Source organism: Saccopteryx leptura, chromosome 10, assembly GCF_036850995.1.
Source record: "Saccopteryx leptura isolate mSacLep1 chromosome 10, mSacLep1_pri_phased_curated, whole genome shotgun sequence".
Classification (NCBI taxonomy): Eukaryota; Metazoa; Chordata; class Mammalia; order Chiroptera; family Emballonuridae; genus Saccopteryx; species Saccopteryx leptura.
The window spans coordinates 20494185-20519080 of record NC_089512.1 but is presented as its reverse complement, the minus strand read 5'-3'; the positions used below and the strand labels follow the sequence as shown (position 1 = coordinate 20519080).

At 44.7% G+C, this 24896-nt stretch overlaps 1 protein-coding gene across 1 annotated transcript in view; it reads left to right on the top strand.

The window, feature by feature from the left end:
• The first annotated feature begins 1223 nt into the window (after nt 1-1223).
• TGFBR2 (transforming growth factor beta receptor 2) overlaps nt 1224-24896 on the top strand; it is a 96567-nt gene continuing 72894 nt past the window's right edge. The window contains exon 1 of the mRNA XM_066352148.1: nt 1224-1709. Within this exon, the coding sequence (XP_066208245.1) occupies nt 1616-1709 (94 nt within the window). The 5' untranslated portion in view covers nt 1224-1615. The remainder of the gene's footprint in view (nt 1710-24896) is intronic.

Genomic DNA, 24896 nt, shown 5'->3' with positions numbered 1-24896 from the left:
AGTGGTAATTTCCTAAAAGACACCTTCAGAGGTGGCTTTGATGTGGTTGAAACCATGGTGACAAGACCTAAAATGCCAGCATCAAGCAAAGGAACTCCTAGATTGGCAGGGAAGATTTCAGGAGTTGGGTTTGTGGGAGGGCTCTTTGCCTTTGTGTATTTCCAGTAAGCCTGGCCACCTTGCCTCCCTGCCAACAATCTTTGTCTCAGATGAAGGATAGTTAGTTGTTCAACCTGCTGGAAGATCCCCTGACTAGAGGGCTATACAGAATCAAAGTCTGGAGAGCTGTCAGTAGGGTGAGCATATAATTCATTATCCAAGCCAGACACATGGGAAAGAGAAGGTGTTTGGGTTGGAAAAAAATTAACTTCAAAACAGATGTACACCAAAACTGAGATAAAACCTAGTCCCCCTAGGAAGAAGAGAAAGTTGAAAGTTGATCCTGTCCTGCTCCCATGATTCACCTTTTGCAGGGGAGAAGCTAAGGATTCTTTCTCTTTGGCTGGCACTATTGAAATGCAAACCCTGGTATTCAGCTGACTTTGGGGCCACTTTTATCTGTCCATTTTCTGCCATACAGGATACATTCTGAAGAGAATGGTTTCCACCATTATCACTCTAGGATGGCTGATCATTTACCATTTCTCACTGAATCACTTCCAGGGCGAGGCAGTTGAAAATGGGAGCCACCACCCATGAGCTCATCAGAAATAAACCCATCCTAGATGTGCTGAATCAACCTGCATTTTAACAAGATGCTCAGGTGATCAATATGCACATTATTTGAGAAAAAACTTGTAGACTTCCAGCTACACTGAGAAAAACACTTTTACAATGTAACAGTATGCATACACTACTGAAACAAAAGTTTAATGAGGCAATACTTCCTCTGACTATTTTAATAGAGAAAAAAAATGTGCTCATAACACACTGGATTTCAGCATCTACTCCTGAGTTGCGATTGTGGTTTGAAAACACAGTTCGAAAGCACCTAGAACCTTCCGTAGAAGATTGGAGGGAAGGGGAAGGTGCTTCGTGAGGGTGCTTTGAAAAGTATATACACTTTCTAAGTCCGGTTACTTTGTGAAACGTCTGCACTTAGTCACCCCGGAGTAAATACTTGGAGCGAGGGCTCCTGAGGGCGGTGAGGGGCAGCTGAAAGTTTGCCAAAGCCCTGGGAGGGGCTGGTCTAGGGTGATTGGCAGCTACGAGAGAGAGCGAGGGCTGGAAGCGAAGAGAGGGAGAAGGCTTGGGGCGGTGAGAGGTCCTGCCCAGCTGTTGGCGAGGAGTTTCCTGTTTCCCCCCGCAGCGCGGGGTGAAGTTGAGTGAGTCACTCGCGCGCCGGGACCGACGACACCCCCGCGCGCGCACAAGCCCGGGACAGGAGCCGGCCTCCTGCGCAGCTCCCCTCGGCCGCCGGGGGCCTCCCCGCGCCTCGCCGGCCTCCAGGCCCCCTCCTCGCTGCCGAGCCGGCGCCACATCTGGCCCGCACATCTGCCCGGCCGGCCGGGCGCGGGGTCCCGAGAGGACGCGGCGCGGAGGCGCAGCCAGGGGTCCGGGAAGACGCCGGCCGCTGCGCTCCGGGCTCGGTCTATGACAAGCGGCGGGGTCTGCCATGGGTCGGGGGCTGCTCCGGGGCCTGTGGCCGCTGCATATCGTCCTGTGGACGCGCATCGCCAGCACGATCCCTCCGCACGTTCAGAAGTCGGGTGAGTGGCCGCCAGTCGGGCTTGGCGGGGCGCCTGGGGTCTCCGGGACTCCCCGCCTCTTCGCTGCGCTTGACAGGCTGTCCCGGGATCGCCGCGCTCGGCGGAAACGGGAACCTTTCCCCTCGGGCATCGCGCAGCCTGACTCCCTTGGCTACAGGGATTGTGTGAGTTTTACTTTCCAGAGAGAGGGCAAGTTCAAGTGGCAGGGGGCGCGGGGCGCGTTGGCCCCCTTTGTGCAGCAGGAAAGGCGTTGTGTGCTGGCTGCGCTCGCGGCGCGCCCCAACCCCCGGAAAGGGAAGTTTGAGAAGTTGGTTATCTGGAGGAGGCAGGGGAGCAGCGGCCTGGAGCGGCGGCCGCCAAGGCCGCCAAAGCAGCTGGCACACCTGGGGCCACCGCGGCCCGTGCCGATGCTTCGTGCCCGCCCGGGACTGGCCGAGCCACCCCTGTAAACGGCCAGTTACTCCGTCCTTAGCTGCAGGCAAGGGCGTCACACTCCCCCAGGCCGGCTCGTTGGCCCAGAGTTAGGATAAACTTTCAAGAAAAGAAGCAATCTGCAAAGGAAAGTTCTCTGAGTCCGCTGAGTGCTTGGCCTGGGTGCATCAGGGAGCGGAGGTTGTCAGGTGGAGGCGGAGGGGAATTATTCACCGAGGGCCTGCTAGGTGCGGGGTGCGAGGATGTTGCCTGAAGCAAGACAACACTGTCTTCCGGGAGCCTATGGTTCTCTGCGGTTATCTCGGTGGAAACGGGAAGGTTAAAGTCGCAATTCTGCTGCCTTACTGATGTCTATCTCTAGAGGGTTTTTTTGGGTCGCGGGGGGACGTGAGGGGGAATGAATGGAGTACTTAAAGATGTGTTATGGAAAGTACCCAACCCCTGAGACATTAAAAATTAGAGCCTTTGCAGCTATGACCCATATAACTGAGTATCTGCAGCTGTGGGCTGCTTAACAGGGTATTTGTACCGCTCAGGACCTCAGTTTTCCTCATCTGTAAAATGACATGGTTAGATTTGGATAATTTTCCACTCCCTTCACTTGAACATCATATGTCCCTCTCCTCCCTCCTTGGTGACTTGAAGATGCCCTGCATAGATGAGAGCTGGAATGTAGAGGATTCAACAGTCCTCACTGGCACGCTGGGGCACAGGTTCTGTTTACCAAGGACCTCAGGCAGACTTACCTGTAGGTTTATCTAGAAGAAATATGCCCCAGGTTCTAAATGGTGCATTCCAGAGTATTGAAGTGGATTGAAAACTTCACATTGAAGGTCCCATGGAGATGGGAGTTGTTAATGGGACAAGGAAGAAGCATTATTGTAAACAAAAATTCCTAACATAAAACTGAGTTCTATGGTTAAATTAAACCCCAGTATTTCATTCTTGGATATGGTCCTACAGTGCAGTACCAAAATGTTCAAAATGTTCAACTGTCTCTGATTATACCCCAGACTCTTAAAAACTGAGTTATATTTAGCTAATAAATATTTTAAATGCACCCTTAATTTTCTGTGGATGTGAAAAAATCATTAAAATTTTTGTTTCAGATTACGAAAGAAGGAAATTTGTGGGCTCTGATTTTGTTAGGTTTTGTTTACAAGGATAAGATTTACGATTACAAATTCCAGACTCAATAGTTCATGAGTTAGTTTCATTTCATCTATATACACACTTTTAAACAATTAAAAGCCTAGTGGCTTTTTATTTGGGCTTTTAAACAGTTTTACAAAACCCACAGATTTAGTATCTTTATGGAATGAAAGTTTTAAAATGGTTGCACCAAGGAATCATTTTAAATTTGTATTCATTTGAAATGAAAATTTCAAAGGTAGTTGAAGGTAAAGAGTAGCTGCAATGAAGACGAGAAACCTAATTCCATGATTGCATTTTAATTTCCCTTATAAGTACATGGTTTCAAGATTTTTCTAATGTAGTTGGTAAATGTCAAAACATTTTTCAGAATATCTTAATTCATGATAAGGAATGAGGAAATAAGATTATTTATGGCTTTCTATTAGGTCACCAACAAAATAATCATAATAATAAATCCATGCTCTAGTAGATTTAGAAATGTGCAAAGAATTTCAATATAAAAACAAACTTTGCTAAGAAATATACTTAACTTAAAATTTGTTTTGTTTTTGAATTAGTAGATTCCTTTTTCCAAAATGCTCAGAATTAAGTAATTACTCTTTTGGGGGAAAACTTTGCATGTCTGAAACCACTCAGACCTGAAAAATGGGATGTTTACTTTTCAAATACCCATCAAGAGATGCTTGTTGCTGACTAAATGTTGGTAAAAGTGTCATACAGATAAACTTCTTTCCTAAAATCACTTTAATGATGTGCTTACTTGTCAGGGTCAGTAATCAGTAGGCCCAGAATTTGATTTTTGGTCTATTTGCTTTTATTTCCAGACGGCCCATTTTTCACCTCTAGGCCACTTCCTTTAATAGCATCTTAGTTTTTAACAGTTATGATTTATACGATACACTCTTCACATTGTGTATTCCTCACCTTTTTCTTTTTTCCGAAACAGCACCCCATGGTGACGCATCCTCATTAATATCTAGATAGTCAACATAATTGCTACATGCTTTTCATTTCAATTTTCCAATCCTCAGTTATCAAGCCAACTTTTAAACATTTTCTTAACCCTATTTCCCCAATTAATAATGAGACTTTCTGGGTACCATGGTCAAAAGTGGCCATTACTCATTCTTACTTCTCAAAGGTATTGATAGTGTCTCCTTGAGCCAGGCAGGAGGCTGAGACCTGGAGACAGACCCCAGTGAGGAAGACAGACTTGGTCTTTGCCCTCATTGAGTTTAACACACAGGAGCATGTTAAAGGCAAGGAGAACAGCCACATTTTAACCCTGTCCACTTGGAAGCATTACTGAGCACTAGTAATTTATTTTCTAGACCCCTTTGTCCAAAGTCCGTTTTGTTGTTGAGTTCTCTAAGGAGAGGGAGTATGTTGAATGTTTCCTTCTCAATCTCTCTGAATACTTTTTTTTAATTGATCTGTTCTTTTCTATACCTGCCTTGGGCCACCTCAGTTCTGCATTCTGTACCCGGCATGAGGTATATGCCCATCCAGTCTTACCTGCAAGGATAGTCTTGGAGATAGAAGAGTCCATAGGGTGCAAGCTTTAGAATCAGGCCATCCTGGGTTCCAGACCCACCTCCCATTTCCTGGCCGTGGAGCCTGTTGCAGTGATGTTACTTCTCTAACCTTCAGTGCCCTCGTTTGTGAAATGGGCTTTATGGTGTTCTGGTGAAAACTCAATGGAATATTCTAAAGTGCTTAACATAGTGCCTGCAGCAGAGTGAATGATCAATAAATATCAGCTTCTATTGTATTGTCATTATTCTTATTGTCTTATTATTCTATTATATTATTCTCATTATCTGAATTTGGCCTAACATGGTCCTCAGTGATCTGGTTCCCATATGATTCTGCAGGTCCACATCTCGCCAACACTCCCACTTCCCCAGTACACTCGTGTATACATGAGCTGTGAGCCATGCCTTTACTCAAGGTGTTGCCTGGAATGCCTGCTACCTGGATAGTTTTCACTTGTCCTTTAAGACTGAACTCAACTGTCATCTTTTTTTAGAAGAAACCTGCTTTGAATATCTCCTGCCAAGCTAAGGTCCTCTCCAAGGGATAGGCCTTTCTTTTAGCTTGTAATAATCATTAACAAGAGTAAGCCAAAATTATATATCCGTGTGACTTCCTTGCCCATTAGGCCTTTAATTCACTCAAAGGCAAGGGCTGTGTCTACTTCATTTCTCTACCTCCAGGTCTCCTGCAGTACCTGGCTCGTCATTTAATATCCAGGAACTGCTGAACTCACCCTTCATCCTCCTGACAAAGTGCAACAACGTCGAGCATTTTAACAACCAGGTCTTTTTTTTCTTTTCTTTTCTTTTTTTTTATTTCTCCGAAGCTGGAAACGGGAGAGACAGTCAGACAGACTCCCGCATGTGCCCGACCGGGATCCACCGGCACGCCCACCCGCACGCCCACCAGGGGGCGACGCTCTGCCCACCAGGGGGCGATGCTCTGCCCCTCCGGGGCGTCGCTCTGTCGCGACCAGAGCCACTCCAGCACCTGGGGCAGTGGCCAAGGAGCCATCCCCAGCGCCCGGGCCATCTTTGCTCCAATGGAGGGGAAGAGAAAGACAGAGAGGAAGGAGAGGGGGAGGGGTGGAGAAGCAGATGGGCGCCTCTCCTGTGTGCCCTGGTCGGGAATCGAACCCGGGACTCCCGCACACCAGGCCGACGCTCTACCACTGAGCCAACCGGCCAGGGCCCAGGCCATCACTCTTTATTGAGAGTTTGGTCTACAGGATAAAAATCTTACATTTATTTATTTATTTATTTATTTTTGTATTTTTCTGAAGTTGGAAACAGAGAGGCAGTCAGACTCCCGCATGCGCCCGACCGGGATCCACCCGGCATGCCCACCAGGGGGCAATGCTCTGCCCATCTGGGGCATTGCTCTGTTGCAACCAGAGCCATTCTAGCACCTGAGGCAGAGGCCACAGAGCCATCCTCAGCGCCCGGGCCAACTTTGCTCCAATGGAGCCTTGGCTGTGGGACCGGAAGAGAGAGACAGAGAAGAAGGAGAGGGGGAGGGGTGGAGAAGTAGATGGGCGCTTCTCTTGTGTGCCCTGGCCGGCAATCGAACCCGAGACTCCTGCATGCCAGGCCGACACTCTACCACTGAGCCAACTGGCCAGGACCAAAAATCTTACTTTTAGTGAGAAGAGCTTAGACTCCCACCTACATAGACAATTCGGCTGTTTTTATACTATGAATTGTTTCTTTTATTCTGATGAACTATGGGGAAAAAAAGTGCTGAAATCTTAATTTAGTTTTTCAGTTTTTAAAAAACCTTTTATCAGGGTTTTGTGTTTTGGTTTGTAAGCAGTAGAGCAGAGTTGTTCTACGGAAAGTGAGGTCCTGTAACAACCACTATCTGCTGGGGTGCAGTATGGCTATTAATTAGGTCTGATGCAAACCACCAAAGTGGTTTAAAATAGGGTGTGGAGGAAACATACTTCCTGGCTACAGGTTGACCTCATTTACTCAATTTCTGCATAAAAGCAGAGCTATATCACCACCATGTTTGTCTCAGCTCCGCCGGGGTCATTCCAGCCAGTGTAACTCATGATTTCCTGTAGAAATCACTTAGCAGATACTCATTAGCACCCAGAATGCTCACCACTCATTTCGCTCTCTCTCTCTCTTTTACTTGTAATATTTGGCTCCTCGGGTGCTTGCAGCTTCTGACTGAGGCCAGAGAGTCATGCCGGTCTTGGCTTGGCATGTCAGTAGGGTGCGTAATGCTCAGCGGGCCAATTGGCTCATCTCAGGGAGAAGTGGGGAGAAGGGAGCGCATTTGACAAAATGCGCTGAGCCAGCCACTTGACATTCCTTACCTAATTTAATCTTCAGAGGAAACCTGGAGGACAAGTTTTATTATCTTTATTTTATAAATTAGGAAGATCAAGTCTGCCCAAGGTCACTTGAGGTCTGCGTGTGTGTGTGTGTGTGTGTGTGTGTGTGTGTGTGTGTGTTTCTAAGCTTGGCCTGCTTACTTGGTGCAGGCTTTTTCCTGGTGTATTAGTTGTATGTGTGCGTGCTGGGCTACAAGCCAGGAAATGAGCAAAGGGACATTACATTTGAGAAAGGGGAATCTTATCATCTCATGTCATCAGTTCAGTGCTCCTGACCTCATGATTGGCTTTGCTTGCGTGATCTGGCTTGTTCTTGATTATCTTTGTACTGTAGAAAAATCAAGATAGGGTAAGAGTCTTTTTGCACAAGGAAACTCTACTGCTCCTAGTCTGATAACAGCATCTTGGTGGCAAGACCCACTGCCGGTGACCCCCGGTTTGACTGTTGACAGCAGTTGGCCACGAACCGTTCTCAGGGATGTGTAACTGAACCCCAGATTCCAGGCATAGAGGACCAGCATCTGTGGACAGGCCTCAAACAACTGCTGGTGAGGGCGGAAAGAACAGATTCCATCCCACATAACAAAGGGGGATGGTTTGACTTTTGAGGTCCAGCTAATTTGAAAACTTGTAGGTGATTAAGATTCTTCTCTTCACCAAAGGAGCTGGCCTTTCACTTGCCCTGTGATCAGCGTGTTAGGCGTTGGCACTCAACATGAAGCAACTGCCTCCTTGGATGTGATCGACTTAGGGACCTCTTTTGAGGTTCTTAAGGGCTTCCCAGCATCTGCGTTTTGTTTACGGGCTGAAGCTATAGATGATTAGAATGGATTTAGCTGCCTGCTAAGAGCCGATGACTGGTGAGATTGTTATTTGGGAAAGACTGCTTTCAAGACAGGAGGGTCTTGTTGTTGTTGTTTTCAGTTTTCTGATGAGATACATAGCCCCTCCCCCCATTTTTTCCCATTCGTTAGCAATATAAGGGCAAAAGGACCTCTGTCCTGGGCCTTAGTGAGTACTGCTTTTATTCTTCTCAGGAGGGGAAGCCCCTGTCCATGGGGTGAACAGATTTCAGACCTCTGAGTCCAAACTCTGTCACTTTTTCAGATCATGTTTCAGGTACTTGGGAACCCAAAATTCACTGTCTGGATGGCCCCAGACCAGCCTTTACAACCCACGGGGACCTTTGCTTCCAGCTCCCTGAAGGCATTCAGGGCCACCTGTCTATGTGTCTGAAGGGTTGTGACAGGACAGCTGTGCGTGGGTGGGCTGTGTTAAAACTCCAGTGTCCACACACATCGGACAGGGTTTCTCTCAGTGAGAGGGAGCAGGCAGGGGAAAGAGAACAGACTGTGGACCAGGCCTGGGACAGTGTTTTTCCTCAAACACAAACACGCAGGGAGTGTTCCAGGAAGGGACTCTGTTCAAGTCCTTTTCAGTTGTACTTGGTATTCCAAGCAAGACTTTCTTGACTTTGTCAGTCAAGGTGGAAGGATAAAATCTATTTTATTGCACAGTTTATTTGATTTTTTTTTTTTTTTTTTAGCTTTCAACATTTTGACCTCTGGTGGTGGGGCCTCATTTGTCCTCTTGCCTTGGGCCTTCCAGTGTCTGTGCCTCTCTGGCACCAACAACATTCCTGTGCAGAGGTGTTGGAAAGACTTAGTTTTTCTTGATTGTAGTGTATTTTTCCCTGGAGGACAGAGATTGCTCATTAATGGAAAAGCTAAGGACTTGTTTTGTTGTATTTTCCTTTGGGGAATTCAGTTTTTCATAGTTTGTGTTTCCCTAAAGAAACTCAAGCTTTATTTATTTGACTTGTTCTATTTGCTATTTCACTTGTACATATTTTATAATTTTTTTATTGACTGACTTTAGGGAGGGGGAGAGAGAGAGAGAGAGAGAGAGAGAGAGATAAACATCAATTTGTTGTTCCACTTATTCACACATTCACACATTCAATGGTTGATTCCTGTATGTGCCCTGACCGGGGATCGAACCTGCAACCTCGGTGTATCCAGACAACCCTCTAAAGTACTGAGCTACTTAGCCAGGGCTCACTTACACATTTAAAAAAAAAAAGATTTCCCAGTGCCTTAGTTGCACTTCCTTTGTGTATTTAGAACACTAGGGCAAGGTGAAGCTTATCTGGATGTTTTCTTCTACTCTTGTAAATATTTGACTATTCCATAGCCTTCCTAATGCTCTTTAAAGAAAAAAAAGTTTATTAAAAACAGTGTGAAGTGAAAAGCCCATCTGACACTAAAACAGGTATAGGGTTGTCAAAACTATGCACGTTAGAGAACTAGGGGTTTGGCAGAACGAACATGAATGCCTTCAGTGAAACATAGGAGAGCAGATGCCACAGTGTCTCTTTATCTGTTTAAGCTGTAAATCATTGTAGAGGGTTCGTTGGCGTTGGAGGAAACTCGCTCTGCGGCTTTGTGGATGACTACCGGTCCTTCTGAAGCTCTGCAGAACTCTTCTACACTGAGAGGTGGAATTGGCCCCCTGCTCCCTGTGAGAAGGGTTCTTGCCTTGAGGAAGCTTTTCTCAGGAGCCTTCATGGACATGGCTAGCTACCTTACTGAGAGCTGGCCGTTGCCAGGATCCTCCTGAGCTCTACACCTGCGTTATTTAACCTTCCAAACAACGCTATGAGATAGATTTTATAATGCTCATTATAACTCCTCAAGAGACTAGGAAACTTAATGGAGGCCACCTGATTAGCAAACGATCAAGCTCGCGTGGGGACCCAGATGCTCTGATTTTCGCACTAGACTCTAATCCAGGGGTCTCAAACTCGCGGCCCGCCCACCAATTTTGTGCGGCCCGCAGACTAATCAAACTTCGTGGATTAGTCTGCGGGCCAGTCTGCGGCCGCACAAAATTGGTGGGCGGGCCGTGAGTTTGAGACCCCTGCTCTAATCGTTAAGCTATACTGAGACCAGGCTGCCTCTGTGGGTATAAACCACTTCTCCACTGTAGCATGGGTGTTGGGAGACTCTAGGAATTTCTTCTAGAGAAGGAATGATGACATCCTACATTTTTCTTAATGCTTTAGCATTTTTCATATATTATCCCATTTAGTTTCCTTAGCGAAATAAAATTATGTTCGATTCAGACACAAAGTAGTCAAACGTCATTCCTGTCTTGTGACCTTAATGGGAAAATAAAATATCTACTTCAAATGATATAGTGAGGGCTGAATCATGGGATAGTTATGCCATCAAGGAGTTCAGGTATTCTGAGCAAAATATTCACTTTATTTGGGAGGATTGGGGGAATTCAAGGATGCATAAATATACATAGGTGTAGCTAAGATGAATTCAGTCTGAAGTGAATGGAATTTCAAGGCTTCTCCCTGGAACAGGCCCATCTCTTGGCTCTGGGTGGAGCTCTCCAGTGAGGTTAATGAGTGCCATCAAGTTAAAGAATATTTAAGAAAACTTGCAGTGCCCTGAATATTATAGCTCACATATAAACAAAACCTGACAGAGATTATCCCAAATTGAGAGGCAATCCAAACATTTATATGACATTACTTATAGTGAGTTATGAAGTAGAAAAAGACTTTCCAAGTTGTTCAGTAATAAATTACAAATTCTGATCAACAGCTCTAGGGGAAAGATCGAATTATTTTTCTATTCTCTCTGTAGACAGTATTGCAAAATATCCTTAGAAGTGGTGATCAAAGTGTATGCAATAAAAAAATATTTTTTTTTTGCAAAAATTTTTCAGAGGTGTGTCAGACAGTAAATTAACACAAATCGTTTTTTTCTAAAAATTTTATATTTGTGTGATTTACAGTTTTTTTAAAATGTCATTCTAAATACTAAATATTCACTTTTATACCTAAATTTCTATTCTTATTTTTTGTATTTTTTTTATTTCTTTCTTTTTATTATTATTATTATTTTTTTCATTTTTCTGAAGCTGGAAACAGGGAGAGACAGTCAGACAGACTCCCGCATGCGCCCGACCGGGATCCACCTGGCACACCCACCAGGGGTGACGCTCTGCCCACCAGGGGGCGACGCTCTGCCCCTCCGGGGCGTCGCTCTGCCGCGACCAGAGCCACTCTAGCGCCTGGGGCAGAGGCCAAGGAGCCATCCCCAGCGCCCGGGCCATCTTGCTCCAATGGAGCCTTGGCTGCGGGAGGGGAAGAGAGAGACAGAGAGGAAAGCGCGGCGGAGGGGTGGAGAAGCAAATGGGCGCTTCTCCTGTGTGCCCTGGCCAGGAATCGAACCCGGGTCCTCCGCACGCTAGGCCGACGCTCTACCGCTGAGCCAACCGGCCAGGGCTCTTTCTTTCTTTTTAAAGTAGAAGAGGGGAGATAGTAAGACAGACTCACATGCTCCCTGACTGGGATCTACCTGGCAACTCCCATCTGGGGCCGATGCTCAAATCAACCGAGCTGTTATGAGTGCCTGAGGCTGACGCACTTGGACCAACTGAGCTATCCTCAGTGCTGGGGTGGTGCTCAAACCAATCAAGCCACTAGCTGCAGGAGGGGAAGAGGCAGAGTAGGGGAAGAGTAAGGAGGAGAAGCAGATGGTCGATTCTCTTGTGTGTTCTGACTGGGAATTGAACCCAGGACATACATATGCCACGTAGTGAGCAAACTGGACAGGGCCTGAGTTCTTTTTCTAAAAGAGTGTCCCTGAAATTTAAAAGCTTCAGCTTCCATAATACCTGCTTCTATGCTTAATAGTAGGAGTTGCTTATTTACTTAGAAGATAAATAACAAATGCTTCCTCCTTCTCTCCTTGTGGTACAGAGACTTAAGTCTGTATCATTACTTCACTAAACGAAAAAAACTTTTTTTTCCCAGATGTAGCTAAACCCCTTCATCATTTTCCTAGTTTACAGGCCCTGTGCCAAATAGAAAAGAGTTGCAAATATGTAATTATTTTAAACCTTGATCTTGAATGAAAGGTAACCCCAGTCTAACTCTTGCTTTTAGATGAAGACTTTCCCTAGGAGACAGCTGGGAAGACTAAAGCATTTTATCCTCGTAAATGAAATGTCTGGGTGACCTGGTTCAGCCCTTTGGTCCCACCGGGTCTCATTTTTTGTCCTGTACAGTGAGAAGAACTGGACTAGATGATATTTTTCAGCTTGTTGAAAGGTTTCATTCTGTAAGTTCGTTAGCAGAGGAAACCATTTGAAGTTGACTTAGAAAGCATGAGCCTTAATTAATCAAAATAGAAAGCTGTCAAAAGTCATAACAGGTCAGAACTGACCAATACCACATTCGCTTGGAGTTTGTTGGAGATGACTACTGTTTAAAAAAAAAAAAAAGAAAAGAAAAAAGAAACCATGGTTATTTTGAAAATTTCCTAGTACAGGTGTCTGAGCATACAGCCTTGACTAAATGGCATGTCTACATCAACTCACCCCCTCCTTCTTGCTGAAGAAAAGCCGTTCTTGCTTTTGGTGGTAATCCCGTTTCTCTCCGGTTAATTACGGTGTTGCCACTCTCTCCTTCCTCTGAGTTGGTTCAAGTGTCTGTGAAGGTTTTTCCTAAGGTAGAGAGCTACGAAATGCTTGGTTATGTCTCGGAAAAGAAAAGCCTAGAGGAGCTTCTTTGTTCTGGAGGGGAAAGAAAGGAAACTTGTCTGAATATATTTAGTCATCTGTTGCCTTTCAAAGATTTCTCTACCACTTTTCTGAAAATATTCTCAGAAAAGAGAACGCGCTCCGGATCGGCCGTTTTCAGACTGCTTTTTTTGGGCAGGGGAGGTGCTGCGAGTCCCATAATTGCATCTCTGTATAAAGTGTTTTGCACTTCACATAATGAGTGTTCTGCAGACACTACTTAGCACGGAGGAGGAGTCTTCTAACTTTTGCTTTGTATGATATCTTGTTGCTACATCCCACGTTTATGTTTTATTCTCTAAAACCTATAGTATGAAGCAAAAAAAAAAAAAAAAAAAAGCGGTAACATTTTTTTCTTAACTAGGTGAAAAGGAAAAAACACCCCCAAATTAACACTGTATAATCAATATTCTGGATTCCCTGATGTTACGTTGTTATGTAATCATGTCTAACAATCTAACCCCTGCATACTGTTACTTTTATCTTTATAATTTCTGTTATAGCTAATCATATCATTTTTATTGCCTCTCTTATCGCCTCTTTATTGATTCTGAAGAGCGCCGGGCCAGCCAGCTCTTGCTTCTTGGCTGTTTCCTGTTTCCCATCTCCTCCAGCCTCACCAGCCAGTTCTTGCTTCTTGGCTGTTTCCTGTTTCCCATCTCCTCCAGCCTCACCAGCCAGTTCTTGCTTCTTGGCTGTTTCCTGTTTCCCATCTCCTCCAGCCTCACCAGCCAGTTCTTGCTTCTTGGCTGTTTCCTGTTTCCCATCTCCTCCAGCCTCACCCTGACCATTCATTCTTTCTTTTAGGAGCCTTGTTCCTCTTCTTTTTTTCCTTTTTTTTTTTTTTTTTTTTTTACAGAGACAGAGAGAGGGATAGACAGGGACAGACAGACAGGAACAGAGAGATGAGAAGTATCAATCATTAGTTTTTCGTTGCGCATTGTGACACCTTAGTTGTTCATTGATTGCTCTCTCATATGTGCCTTGACCATGGGCCTTCAGCAGACCCAGTAACCCCTTGCTCGAGCCAGCGACCTTGGGTCCAAGCTGGTAAGCTTTCGCTCAAACCAGATGAGCCTGTGCTCAAGCTGGCAACCTCGGGGTCTCGAACCTGGGTCCTCGGCATCCCAGTCCGACACTCTATCCACTGCTCCATCGCCTGGTCAGGCTCGTTCCTCTTTTAACGTTCCCCTTCATGAGTTATACTTGGCCTCAAGGCCCACATCTTGAGTTCAAGCATTTTGATGCCAATGATGCTTTTATATCATCCTCTGACGACAGCAACTGAAGAAGTTTTGACACCTTGCTACTGAAAGGGTGGTCTAGCAACCGGCAGCATCAGCATCACGGAGAGCTCATTGGACACGCAGAACGTCAGGCCCCTCCCCAGGCCTTCTGCATGGGAATCTGCATTTTATCAAGACCCACCCCCAGGTGATTCGCAGGCTCATCGGAGTGTGAGAAGCGCTACTCTAAGAGCAAGAGAACATTTCCCAGCGAGGAGTCCGAGGATCTGCCCTGATTTCAGTAGATCAGATTAGGTGCATTTTTGTCAGTGAGCCCAGAAGAGGTTTCAAGGAAGAAGAAGAGCTCTGGTTTTATTAGGATGCTTTGACTCCTGGGAAGACCCCACTGAACTGGTTGTAACAAAGGTTACAGCAAGCATAGCAGAAGAGAGAATGCACTGATGGCGAGTCAATTAATGAGTAAGTTTTAAGCAGTCTGTTTCCCCAAAGCATCCTTCTTGGCTCTTCCCTCCACCGAATGTGCCTTGACCACCAACTGTGGGTCCCAGAGAACCGATTTTCTGCAGAACTGGCCCGCTCATCATGTTTATTTGTTAGGCATTGAATCAGTTGGCCTTGATAGTTAGTTGTAGGCATTATTTAAGAGCTATTATGCCTTAGCATTTCTTAAAACGTGTAGCACTCAGCTGTGAGCAAAATATGCACCCAGTAAATTAATGAATTGATGTCAGGTTTTCCAGGAAGTTAGTTCTACTCTTTAATATATATTAAAACAAAAACAGCCCTGGCCGGTTGGCTCAGTGGTAGAGCGTCAGCCTGGCATGCAGGAATCCCGGGTTCGATTCCCGGCCAGGGCACACAGGAGAAGCGCCCATCTGCTTCTCCACCCCTCCCCCTCTCCTTCCTCTCTGTCTCTCTCTTCCCCTCCCGCAGCCAAGGCTCCATTGGAGCAAAGTTGGCCCAGGCGCTGGGGATGGCTCCATGGCCTCTGCCTCAGGTGCTAGAATGGCTCTGGTTGCAACAGAGCGATGCCCCAGATGGGCAGAGCATCGCCCCCTGGTGGGCGTGCTGGGTGGATCCCGGTCGGGCACATGTGGGAGTCTGTCTGACTGCCTCCCCGTTTCTGGCTTCGGAAAAATACAAAACAAACAAACAAAAAAAAAACACGCAGCTTCTTTTGTCTTGGGGAACTTATTTGGTTGTTGTTCAGTGAGGATTCACTGAATTTTTCTGTATTTTACTCACCATAAGGCAACATTTTTGTACCTCGATTACTTTTTCTTCAAGTATTGTGGGTCCCTGTCAGTCACAACAGCCAATTCTCACAACTACTTTCTGCTTTTTCCAAATAATTTTCTTTTCTTACCTATTTTTTTTTTTCTGACATATTAACTATACTTAGAAAAAAGAACAGTAAAGAACTTTCCATTGCCACCTATATCTCATGTTGTTTCCTGTTGCATCTAATCTCAACTTAGTCATCAGAATCATTTTAAAATCTTAGTACCTAGAATCTCTTATTCAGACATTTATTTACAGGAGGAATCTAGTTTTACATGAAGTTCTTAACCATTTGGTTTCATTTTTGCTCTTACATTATATAACCACAATGCCAGTCTGAGTTCCTCTTTTCTGTCATCTGTAAGAATTTCCTCACTGGTGTCTGCCCATGGACAGCCCCTTGTCCCCGATCTCTTCAATACATATACATTGCTATCAGTTAATGCTCCTTCCACCTCCACACACGTCATTTTGAATAAGTGGCCCCTGCTAGAAAACCTCCCGTGGATGCTCTCCATAGATCCAGGTGGTTACATGGCCCTGGCTTCCTCTTTGAGGTCAGGGTTCCTATGACACACAGATGGTCACAGGGCTCTTAGATGACCACGTGCATCCTCTTGTATCTCCCATTCTACCCGTGCACATGCTTCAGGCCCTGGTTCCACTCCAACCGGGTTTCTTATACATCCTTTTGCTTTCAAATTTTCTTTTTTCTTTTTTTTTCTTTTTTCATTTTTCTGAAGCTGGAAACAGGGAGAGACAGTCAGACAGACTCCCGCATGCGCCCGACCGGGATCCACCCGGCACGCCCACCATGGGGCAACGCTCTGCCCACCAGGGGGCGATGCTCTGCCCATCCTGGGCGTCGCCATGTTGCGACCAGAGCCACTCTAGCGCCTGAGGCAGAGGCCACAGAGCCAACCCCAGCGCCCGGGCCATCTTTGCTCCAATGGAGCCTTGGCTGCGGGAGGGGAAGAGAGAGACAGAGAGGAAAGCGCGGCGGAGGGGTGGAGAAGCAGATGGGCGCTTCTCCTATGTGCCCTGGCCGGGAATCGAACCTGGGTCCTCCGCACGCTAGGCCAACGCTCTACCGCTGAGCCAACCGGCCAGGGCCTGCTTTCAAATTTTCTAACATGACTTTCTGCTCCCTACAATTTCCCCATTCTCTGCTTGCACCCTACAACACCTCTCCTTTCTGAAATCATGCCTGGCCAAATGTCTCTTCATTCTGTCATTATTATTCCAATCAGCATTCTCTTTCTCCTCTGCACAGCCTCTCTAACAGGACTTCTCACTCAGATGGGCTTGGTCTGCAAGCTACGTGTGTGTGTGTGTGTGTGTGTGTGTGTATTCTAATTCTCTTACTAGAATGGAAGGCTTTGAAGGAGAGCCTTCTGATTCTTTTCCAGCACCTAGCACACATTTTCACTAAAAGATTTTTGCTGGGTGGAATTCATTAATTTTAACGTCTTTTTTTTTTTATAATTGAATTTATTGGGGTGACACTGGTTAACATAATTATACAGGTTTCAGGTGCCCTATTCTATAACACATTTCTGTACACCATATTGTGTGTTCACACCCCCTACCCCAAGTTAAAATTCATTACTTTTAAAGGCCAGGGAAAAATTGCTTATAAATTCAAGATGGGGTGACAGGACACACACGCGCGCGCGCACACACACACACACACACACACACACGAGCATTTTTTCCTCTAGACTGCTTGCCTTTTTACCACCAAGTATGTCATCAAAGGCTATGTTATTTATAGCCACCTATAGTATTGTTTGAGAGCACATGGGCTGGCGGGAAATTTCAGACGATCTGATGTGTGTAAGTTGCTCTCTATAGTAGAGGTTACTTCTGGCTTCAGTCTTCCGTTTCTCTGAGTTTGGGGGAGCTGCAGCCTGTGGGTGTGAAGGGTTGTTGTTTTTCCATCCATCACAGGCTGTCTTTAATTCACTTATCTTCTTGTGTGTGATTCTTTTATAGCCCGATGTGTTATGACTGGAGAGGCCAGAAAAAGTCATAAAGTAAACCATACCATCTGACTCAGGACAATTTTTTTTTTTGCCACTTCTGCCTTTCATTTTTTATGAATCATAGGTTATCTCCTGTCATGGGGATGGCTGGAGAAGGGGCAGATGAATGAAAGGGTCTTGCTCGGTGCGTGGAGAGTGTCTGAAGAACATCCCGTATTGCAAAGGTGACTCCTGGTTGTACTTTTGGGAAAGCCCCCATTAAGGGCACGTGCTAAGCAGACTTAAATATGAAGGCTTTCTTCGATAGGTGCTTATTAAGAATGAGTCTGGAAGGTCCAAGGTTGGTCTTGAAGGTCAAGGTCTTCAGCTTCCCCTTCCACTGTCATCCCCATCAGCTCCCTGTGAGGACCCTCCAGGTGAACATGAATCTAGAAAGCAGCAGCAGTGTGCTTCCTGTCCCTACACAGCTCCCAGACCAGCTCCCTTCTCACGGGGGTCGTCACCCTGGAGCCCTTCCTCTATGCAAATTCGGGAGCTACCACAGACTTTACAACATTACTGACATGGGCTAGCAATGCCCTATCTTCTCTATCTCAGTGGAGAAAGGAGATGAAATCACACTTTTATGTCTTCATATTCTAGAGCACTTACTGGAAATGGTTGAGAGTGAATACTTTTAATTTGATATACCACTGGTAAGCTTCCAAACTGCTGAAAACAATTATCTTCCAAGATTTTAACGATGATGTTGGTGAGGATGTTTGTGGCAATTACATAATCACTTATATTTCTTCAGCGCTGTGCAAAGCATTTTGTCACACTCAATATTTCCCGTTACCGGTTTATTAATGAGATGTTTATGTTGTCTGTGGGGCACAGGAGGGAATCTAGTTTCTCACAGGTCAGTTTTTAGTTCTCGAATAAACTGTTGGAGAGTCAGTTAATCCTGCTCCAAGCCTATTGGCTTTGCTCCTCCTCAAGGTATAACTTCTATTCTATAGAAGCAACGGACTGATGTTAGATGTCTGTGTTACTTGTGTTCTGCTGGTTGAAACAGTTTTGTTCTTCTCTGTACATGTTTATGCCGATAAACTCATCTTTAAGGTGTGGGAAGGGAAGTCCCAAACAATACCTGACCTCCAATACAATGTACTATCCAATTTATGTTAAAGAGACCCCTCTGATTGAAAGTCTTGGGAAAATCGGATTGATTCGGTGTTGCTTCTTGTAACTCACCTTCCCATGTGACACAAGAGGATCATGGAGGCAGATGTGGCTCCTGTCCTCTAAACTGAAGTACCTTGAATGTTCAAGAAAAGGAAGGGGCCACAGTGGGGAGTTGATGACTGGGTTGCTTGACAGCAACCACTTACTTGTATGTCCTCTGTCAGCGGTGACCAGGGCTCAGTAGAAGATCCTGATTGTAGTCAACATTTCTGTCCACAGCCTTCTGAGGTGCATCTGTCTCTCCTGACAGTATATAAAACATCTTTTGTTGTTAAAATTAGCTGTCAAAGAAATATTAAAAGCACAGCAAACATTGTAAAAAATAGTCATTTGCCTACTTCTTCAGACAGATGGAAACTAGTGTCAGGAAAACAGAAAAGAGAAGTGATTTGAATAACTTGACTATCATGGAGGCCGATGGGGGAAGAGCGCCAATGTGCTCCAAGTCCAGTCCCGCCCGCAACATTGACCATGCCTGGCTATCATGATTTTTGTATACTCCCTCATTGTAGTAGAATGCTTTAGTGTCTATTAAACAGTTTTACTTGCCTTATTTAATTTTAGAAACAATCCTCTGGGACAGGTCTGATTATCCTACTTTACAGAGAATACGGAAATGGAGACCAAGAAAGGCGATGACCCTCTGAGGCACCATACAGGATCATACTTGATCTTCTCGTTATTTTACCATTTGTGTAGTCATTGTGTTCCCCTCATGGCTTCATTTCTGAGCAAACCTAAGATAAAAGCTATCTATGGTCTTGTTGTGTTTTTGTATTTTCATAGCTAAATTATAGAAGAAGGGGAAATGGAGGGGGTGATGTTAGAAGAGTTGTTCTTTGCCTCCAAAATCAGAAGCTACATTTAGGACTGGAGAATTTCCTCTTTCAAGATACAGTCCTTTGAGGGTTTTGTCTACCAGTCTTACTGGACTTAAAGTTATGTAATGAGTCATTTTTTCCCCCTTTCTCTTGTGGGGACAATTTCTCTTTTAAGCACCATGTGGTCTGTCTCCTTGAGTGTTAAGTCACCATGGTCAGTAGACAGATGTTGCCATTTATGACTGTGGTAGTTGCTATGGTCCTGTAGTTTTGCTCTTCCCCAAAGCTTCAGGGTGTTGAACATAATCAGTGATGTGGGCGTCTGTACATGTGGGAGTTCTTCATATCAGTATAGAAGTCAAGTATTCTCTTAGGCTTCCTTTCAATGAATTTCTTGAAAATGACTATCTGAATAAAGATATAGAGAAGAATAAAATTGTTTTGGCTTGCATAACACAAATAACAGGCATCTAATATTTAGTGAAGTTGCTTTTATATAAAGAAGTCATATAATGAGAAGTAGCCAGCCCTACTTGTATGACTATGACATGTTCAAAGGATATGGTAAAGAAAGCTCTTGATGAACAGAAACTGTATTCAGTTGGCCAGCAAACAAAACTAATTTGTGTTCTTGCTCTCTTGCAACTCGCTCTACACACAAGTTATTTCCCCCACAACATAAAAAGAGAAGTTGAGTCGTGATGTTGTTTTTCTTAGTTTTGGTTAAGGAAGCCCGTCAAATCAGCTCCTACACTACAATATGGACTTCTTTTTTTTTTTCCACAAGTATTCATTAGGGTGATTTTTCCAATGGACTTGGAACAGACAGTCATTCTGATTCTTCCTTCTCAGTGAAAATTTCCTAGAAAAGATGAGCTGCATTAAATAATGACTGGGTTCATGAAGTTTATCATTGGAGAGATTTTCTTCTTAAAATTACCATAGGTTTTAGTGTTACCTTTTTTATGCGCTTAAAAAGAAGTGATTCCTTAATGAATCTTCTGGCATAATACCTTTTATGTATATAATCCTTTAAAAATCATGACTTTTACATACTGAACCTTGTTAAGGCAAATGTCATTGTACCAAGAAAAAATACATTCAAATTTTGCACATTTCAGGAATGGTTTCTCAGACCTGGTAACATGGATGATGCTCAATAGATATTTGTTTCATGGAATAAAAAAGAAAAATATCACAGAGGTTAGGAAGAGAAATTAAATTCCAGGAATATGTTGATTTAGAAGTTATCTCTTCTCTGTGCCATACCACTTCTGCTTTGACATTTTTGTGGACAAGCTTATCCACAACTGTCTAAGGAACTGTTTATTTACCTTCTGAACTTTTTTTTTTTTTTTGCCAGATTATCTAAAGGCAGATATACTTTCTCACGTTGGTCTGCTTGCAGTCGCTATTCATTTGGTCTTGTGGGGTCAAAAACACTTTAGAATTCAGATTTCTCAGGAAACCTGCCCCTTCGATCTTTTAAAAAGATCCTCCTTGAAACTTATTGTCTCCTTAGTGATTGGTCAAGGATTTTCATCCTTTGAAAAAATAGGAACGTATACAATCCATACTTAAAAATTAATCTAAAGATGATCTTCCAGGAAGAATTTGTACAATAGGTACCCAATGCCTCAGGGTCGATTATGTTTATGATCCCTGCCTCATCTTAAAACATTGTTAGAGTTTGAGTCACATAAGAAAATTATTTGGGCTGGGCTTGACCCTGCTTGTACACACATATATATATAATAAGATTCTGTGATAATGCGTTTGTGATTTTCTCTAGCAGCTGGGTAAATTGAGACACATCGCTCAGGGGCCTGATCACATCTATCCAGTGCTATCATGGCCTCCTGCATTTGTTCTTGTTGAGTACTGCACTCCGTATAAAAAGAAATTATTTAGTGAACGCTTTTTTCCCCCAACTCTAGCTGCATGTTAGAATCATCTAGATCTGTGGTTAGCAAACCGCGGCTTGCGAGCCACATGCAGCTCATTGGCCCCTTGAGTGTGGCTCTTCCACAGAATACCATTTGTGGGCGCACAGGTTATAATAACAGTGTGCCTACCTATATAGTTTAAGTTTAAAAAATTTGGCTCTCAAAGGAAATTTCAATCGTTGTTCTGTTGATATTTGGTTCTGTTGATTAATGAGTTTGCCGACCACTGATCTAGAAAGCTTGTAGAACATTTCTTATGCCCAAGCCAGACCTCTAGGAGTTCTGATTTATTTCCCCTTGGTGTAGGGCCCTGGTATCAATACTGTTTTAGAATATCCTGAGATAATTCCAATGTGGAACCCAGGTTGAAAAACACTGATGTGGCCTATTGCAGGTAGGTTACAAATGGGGAATTTGACCAGAGAGGTCAAGGTACTTACTTGCTATCACCCAGCAAAGAAGTACCACTTATGGGGTTCAAACCTTCCCATCTCTGACTGCTGTACTAAATCCAATATAACAAATCTGAGGCAGGTTTTAGAGTAGAGCGAAGGGAGAATGAAAATCCCTTTGCTTCTGAAAACTTACCTGCAGAGTGGGGTAAGCAGAAGCCCACCTAAAAGGCTTCTCACAATGAAGGGGGCTAAAAATCAAGGCTGGAGGAGGCGGAGACTTTTCAGAAGAGAAAAGGGTTGCCCTGGGTCTGAAAGGCTGGCTGCAATTCAATGGCACCATTGTCTGCCCGTTAGCCGCTGAGTTACACTTCTCCACCTACTTCAAGGAGGCAGAGGGGAAGCTGGGAAGCTACCCAGGGGCATCACGTCCACTGACAATGTGGAGGCAGTTCTCCAGGTCTCCCGAGCCACACCCAGACAGTCAGGATGCTCACTGCCTCGGGCCTCTTCTCCCGGGTCCTGGCAGACAGCAGGTGTCCTTGCAGAAGCCATTCTCTTAGTCCCTTCTCCCAGTCCCATTAAACCGCGTGGCTGCAAGTAGAGGCACTGAACTCTTTCCAGGGCCTGGGCAGGCCACCTTGGGGATCATCCCGTGGCCGTGCACCGGTCGATCTTGTGGAGAGGCGGAAATGCTGGCGGGGTGGGGGTAGGGGAGGCAGTTACTGATGAAAGGATTTTTGATAAGGGTGTTGTTCAGCAGAAAAGTAATCAGATTATGGAGGCCTTAAATGCTAGCCCATGCAGTTTAGGCCTAAGTCTCTGAGTCTTTGGCAAATTTTAAGTAGAAGAATGATATAATGAAGCCATTGCAAGGCCAGGAGTTTGTGATGATGGAAAGGTAGTACATTTCTCTCTTCCTCTCCCATGATGCCTTGCAGTTAGCAGAAGGCAGGGAGCCCATCACAATCGCCCTGTGTACCAAGTGACGCTAGGATTCCATTGTCAGTCAGCTCTTCACAGTTTTTTTTAAAAACAGTCGTTGCTTCTTTGCACCTGAAAAGATTTATGGGAAAGCGCTTAGGAGTCCCAGAACTTTTCTTAGGAGCTGTCTAGACCTCACTCCATGCAAGGCAGCCTTCTGAATCCTCTGGAATAAAGTGTGGGATAATGTGCACACACACGCACGCATGCACACACACACACAATAAAAGACACAAATTCATTAATTCCAAGGAGTGCCTTCTTTTTGCCCGCACCTCACTCATAGACATTTTCCTGATATGCTCGCAACTCAGTTATCTCAAATGCATGTTTCATATACTTTTGGACTCAAGAGTTCAGAGTTTCGGAAGGGGAAAGCTCAGTGCAATACTGTTTGTTCTTGTATCTAACGCCCGGTTAATGGACTTGAGGCTGGAAGGTTGGATTGGTTAGACAACATCTGTAAACCACTATCCGGAACTCATCAGGGTGGAGAAGGCTGCCAATAGCTCAGAAACTTGGTATTTAAGGGCCCTTTATCATTGGGGTAAATTATATAGCCATCTTGGAAAGCAACACTGTTCAGTAGAATTTTCTGCAGTGGTGACAGTATCTTATATCTGTGCTGTCCAGTGTGGTAACTGTCAGCCACCTGTGACTTGCAGTGTGGCAGGTGCAGCTAAGGCACTTAATTCTAAATATTATTTTATGTCAATTAACTGAAAAGTCAATAGCCCCATGTAGCTATCTGCTACCATAATGGGCAGAACAGTTGTAGAGTGTCCTTAAAATTCCCATTTTCCTCAATTCCTCCCTTGAAATATGATACATTCTGGTCATATCTTAGCACCTATAATCATAGCAGGATAGATGAAATTATTTGTCCATTTTTCCCTTTCCGGTTTCTATCTGGCTATATAATATTTTCATGTGTCTGGAAATACTCTCTAGTAATACACTCTCGTTCTAATACTTTGTTGGAAGAGGATCCAGCCAGGTCTCTGTTATCATCACCTGTGGTTTTAGTTTTGCCTTCAAAAGGCTGTAAAAAGGGTGTTGTCCTGTAAGAGAAAGAGACACTTAAAGTCTATGCACATGGAGGGCGAGGGATTACAAACCTATTCAAACTGCTGGACAGACCAGGTAGAGAGAAATTCAAGAGGCAGGTAGGAGTGACCTGGGAGAAAAGTGGCCATGAAGGAATGCTTTTAATTAGGTTTAGCTGCCATCCCAGGCATCCAGGGGAAGCGGCTACCCTGAGGCCATGGGGATTTTCCCTTGTGAATAAATTCTTCCCCCTTTGGTCACCTCTCTGCTATGTTCTAGAAACTCACCCTTATTTGGCATGCTGTGACTTGAACCCTCTGAAAAACCTTGACAGAAAAAGGCCGTTTTTTTTTTGTTTTGTTTTGTTTGTTTTTATAAAATGTTAATTTCCTTGCTCTAGGCTTATGTGGGCTTTGCCTGGAAACTGAATCTGTGTGCTTCAGCTCTGCCCTACGTTTCAGTCATTGAAATGGGGTTTTACTAGGAATTACTTAATACCTCTGGAGTCAGAGGGGCCTAACTTTTTTTTTTACACAGCCTTTTATCTTAGGTACAGGGATTTGCGTTTTGAGAGCTGGTGCCAGCTGACTTGAGCCCTCGCAGTTTCAGCTCGTCACAAACCTAGTTCGGTCCATTTTTTTCTGACTTCCGGAAACTTCTGCCGCTGCCACTCAGGGCTTAGAGGTTTACTTTGGAATCTAGCTTTTGCTCTTAATTGTCGTCTGCCCCTACCTCAGCAGGAATAGTCCAGAGAGCCAGTCCTTTTACTACAAAACACATTCATTAAGAATCCAAGATGGAACTGTCATTAGAAATGGCATCCAAGCCAGTAGGCAAGTCTCTTCCGCCCGGGACTTCTTTCCTGGCTCTGCCCTGCTTCTCCTCCTGTGTCCTGTAACCTTCATTTGCAGGTCTCCCTGGGAGCTGAGGAACCCAGGTCTTTTTGGATGTCCTTCCATTCATGTTGTACAGTAGAACTTTCTGTGATGATAAAAATATTCTGTGTTTATCTATCTTAGACATATGTGACTGCTAAGCACTTGAAAATGGCAAGCGCAATTTAAAAGTGACTGTGATTTTGGCCCTGGCCTGTTGGCTCAGTGGTAGAGCATTGCCCTGGTGTGCAGGAGTCCCGGGTTCGATTCCCAGCCAGGGCACACAGGAGAGGCGCCCATCTGCTTCTCCACCCCTC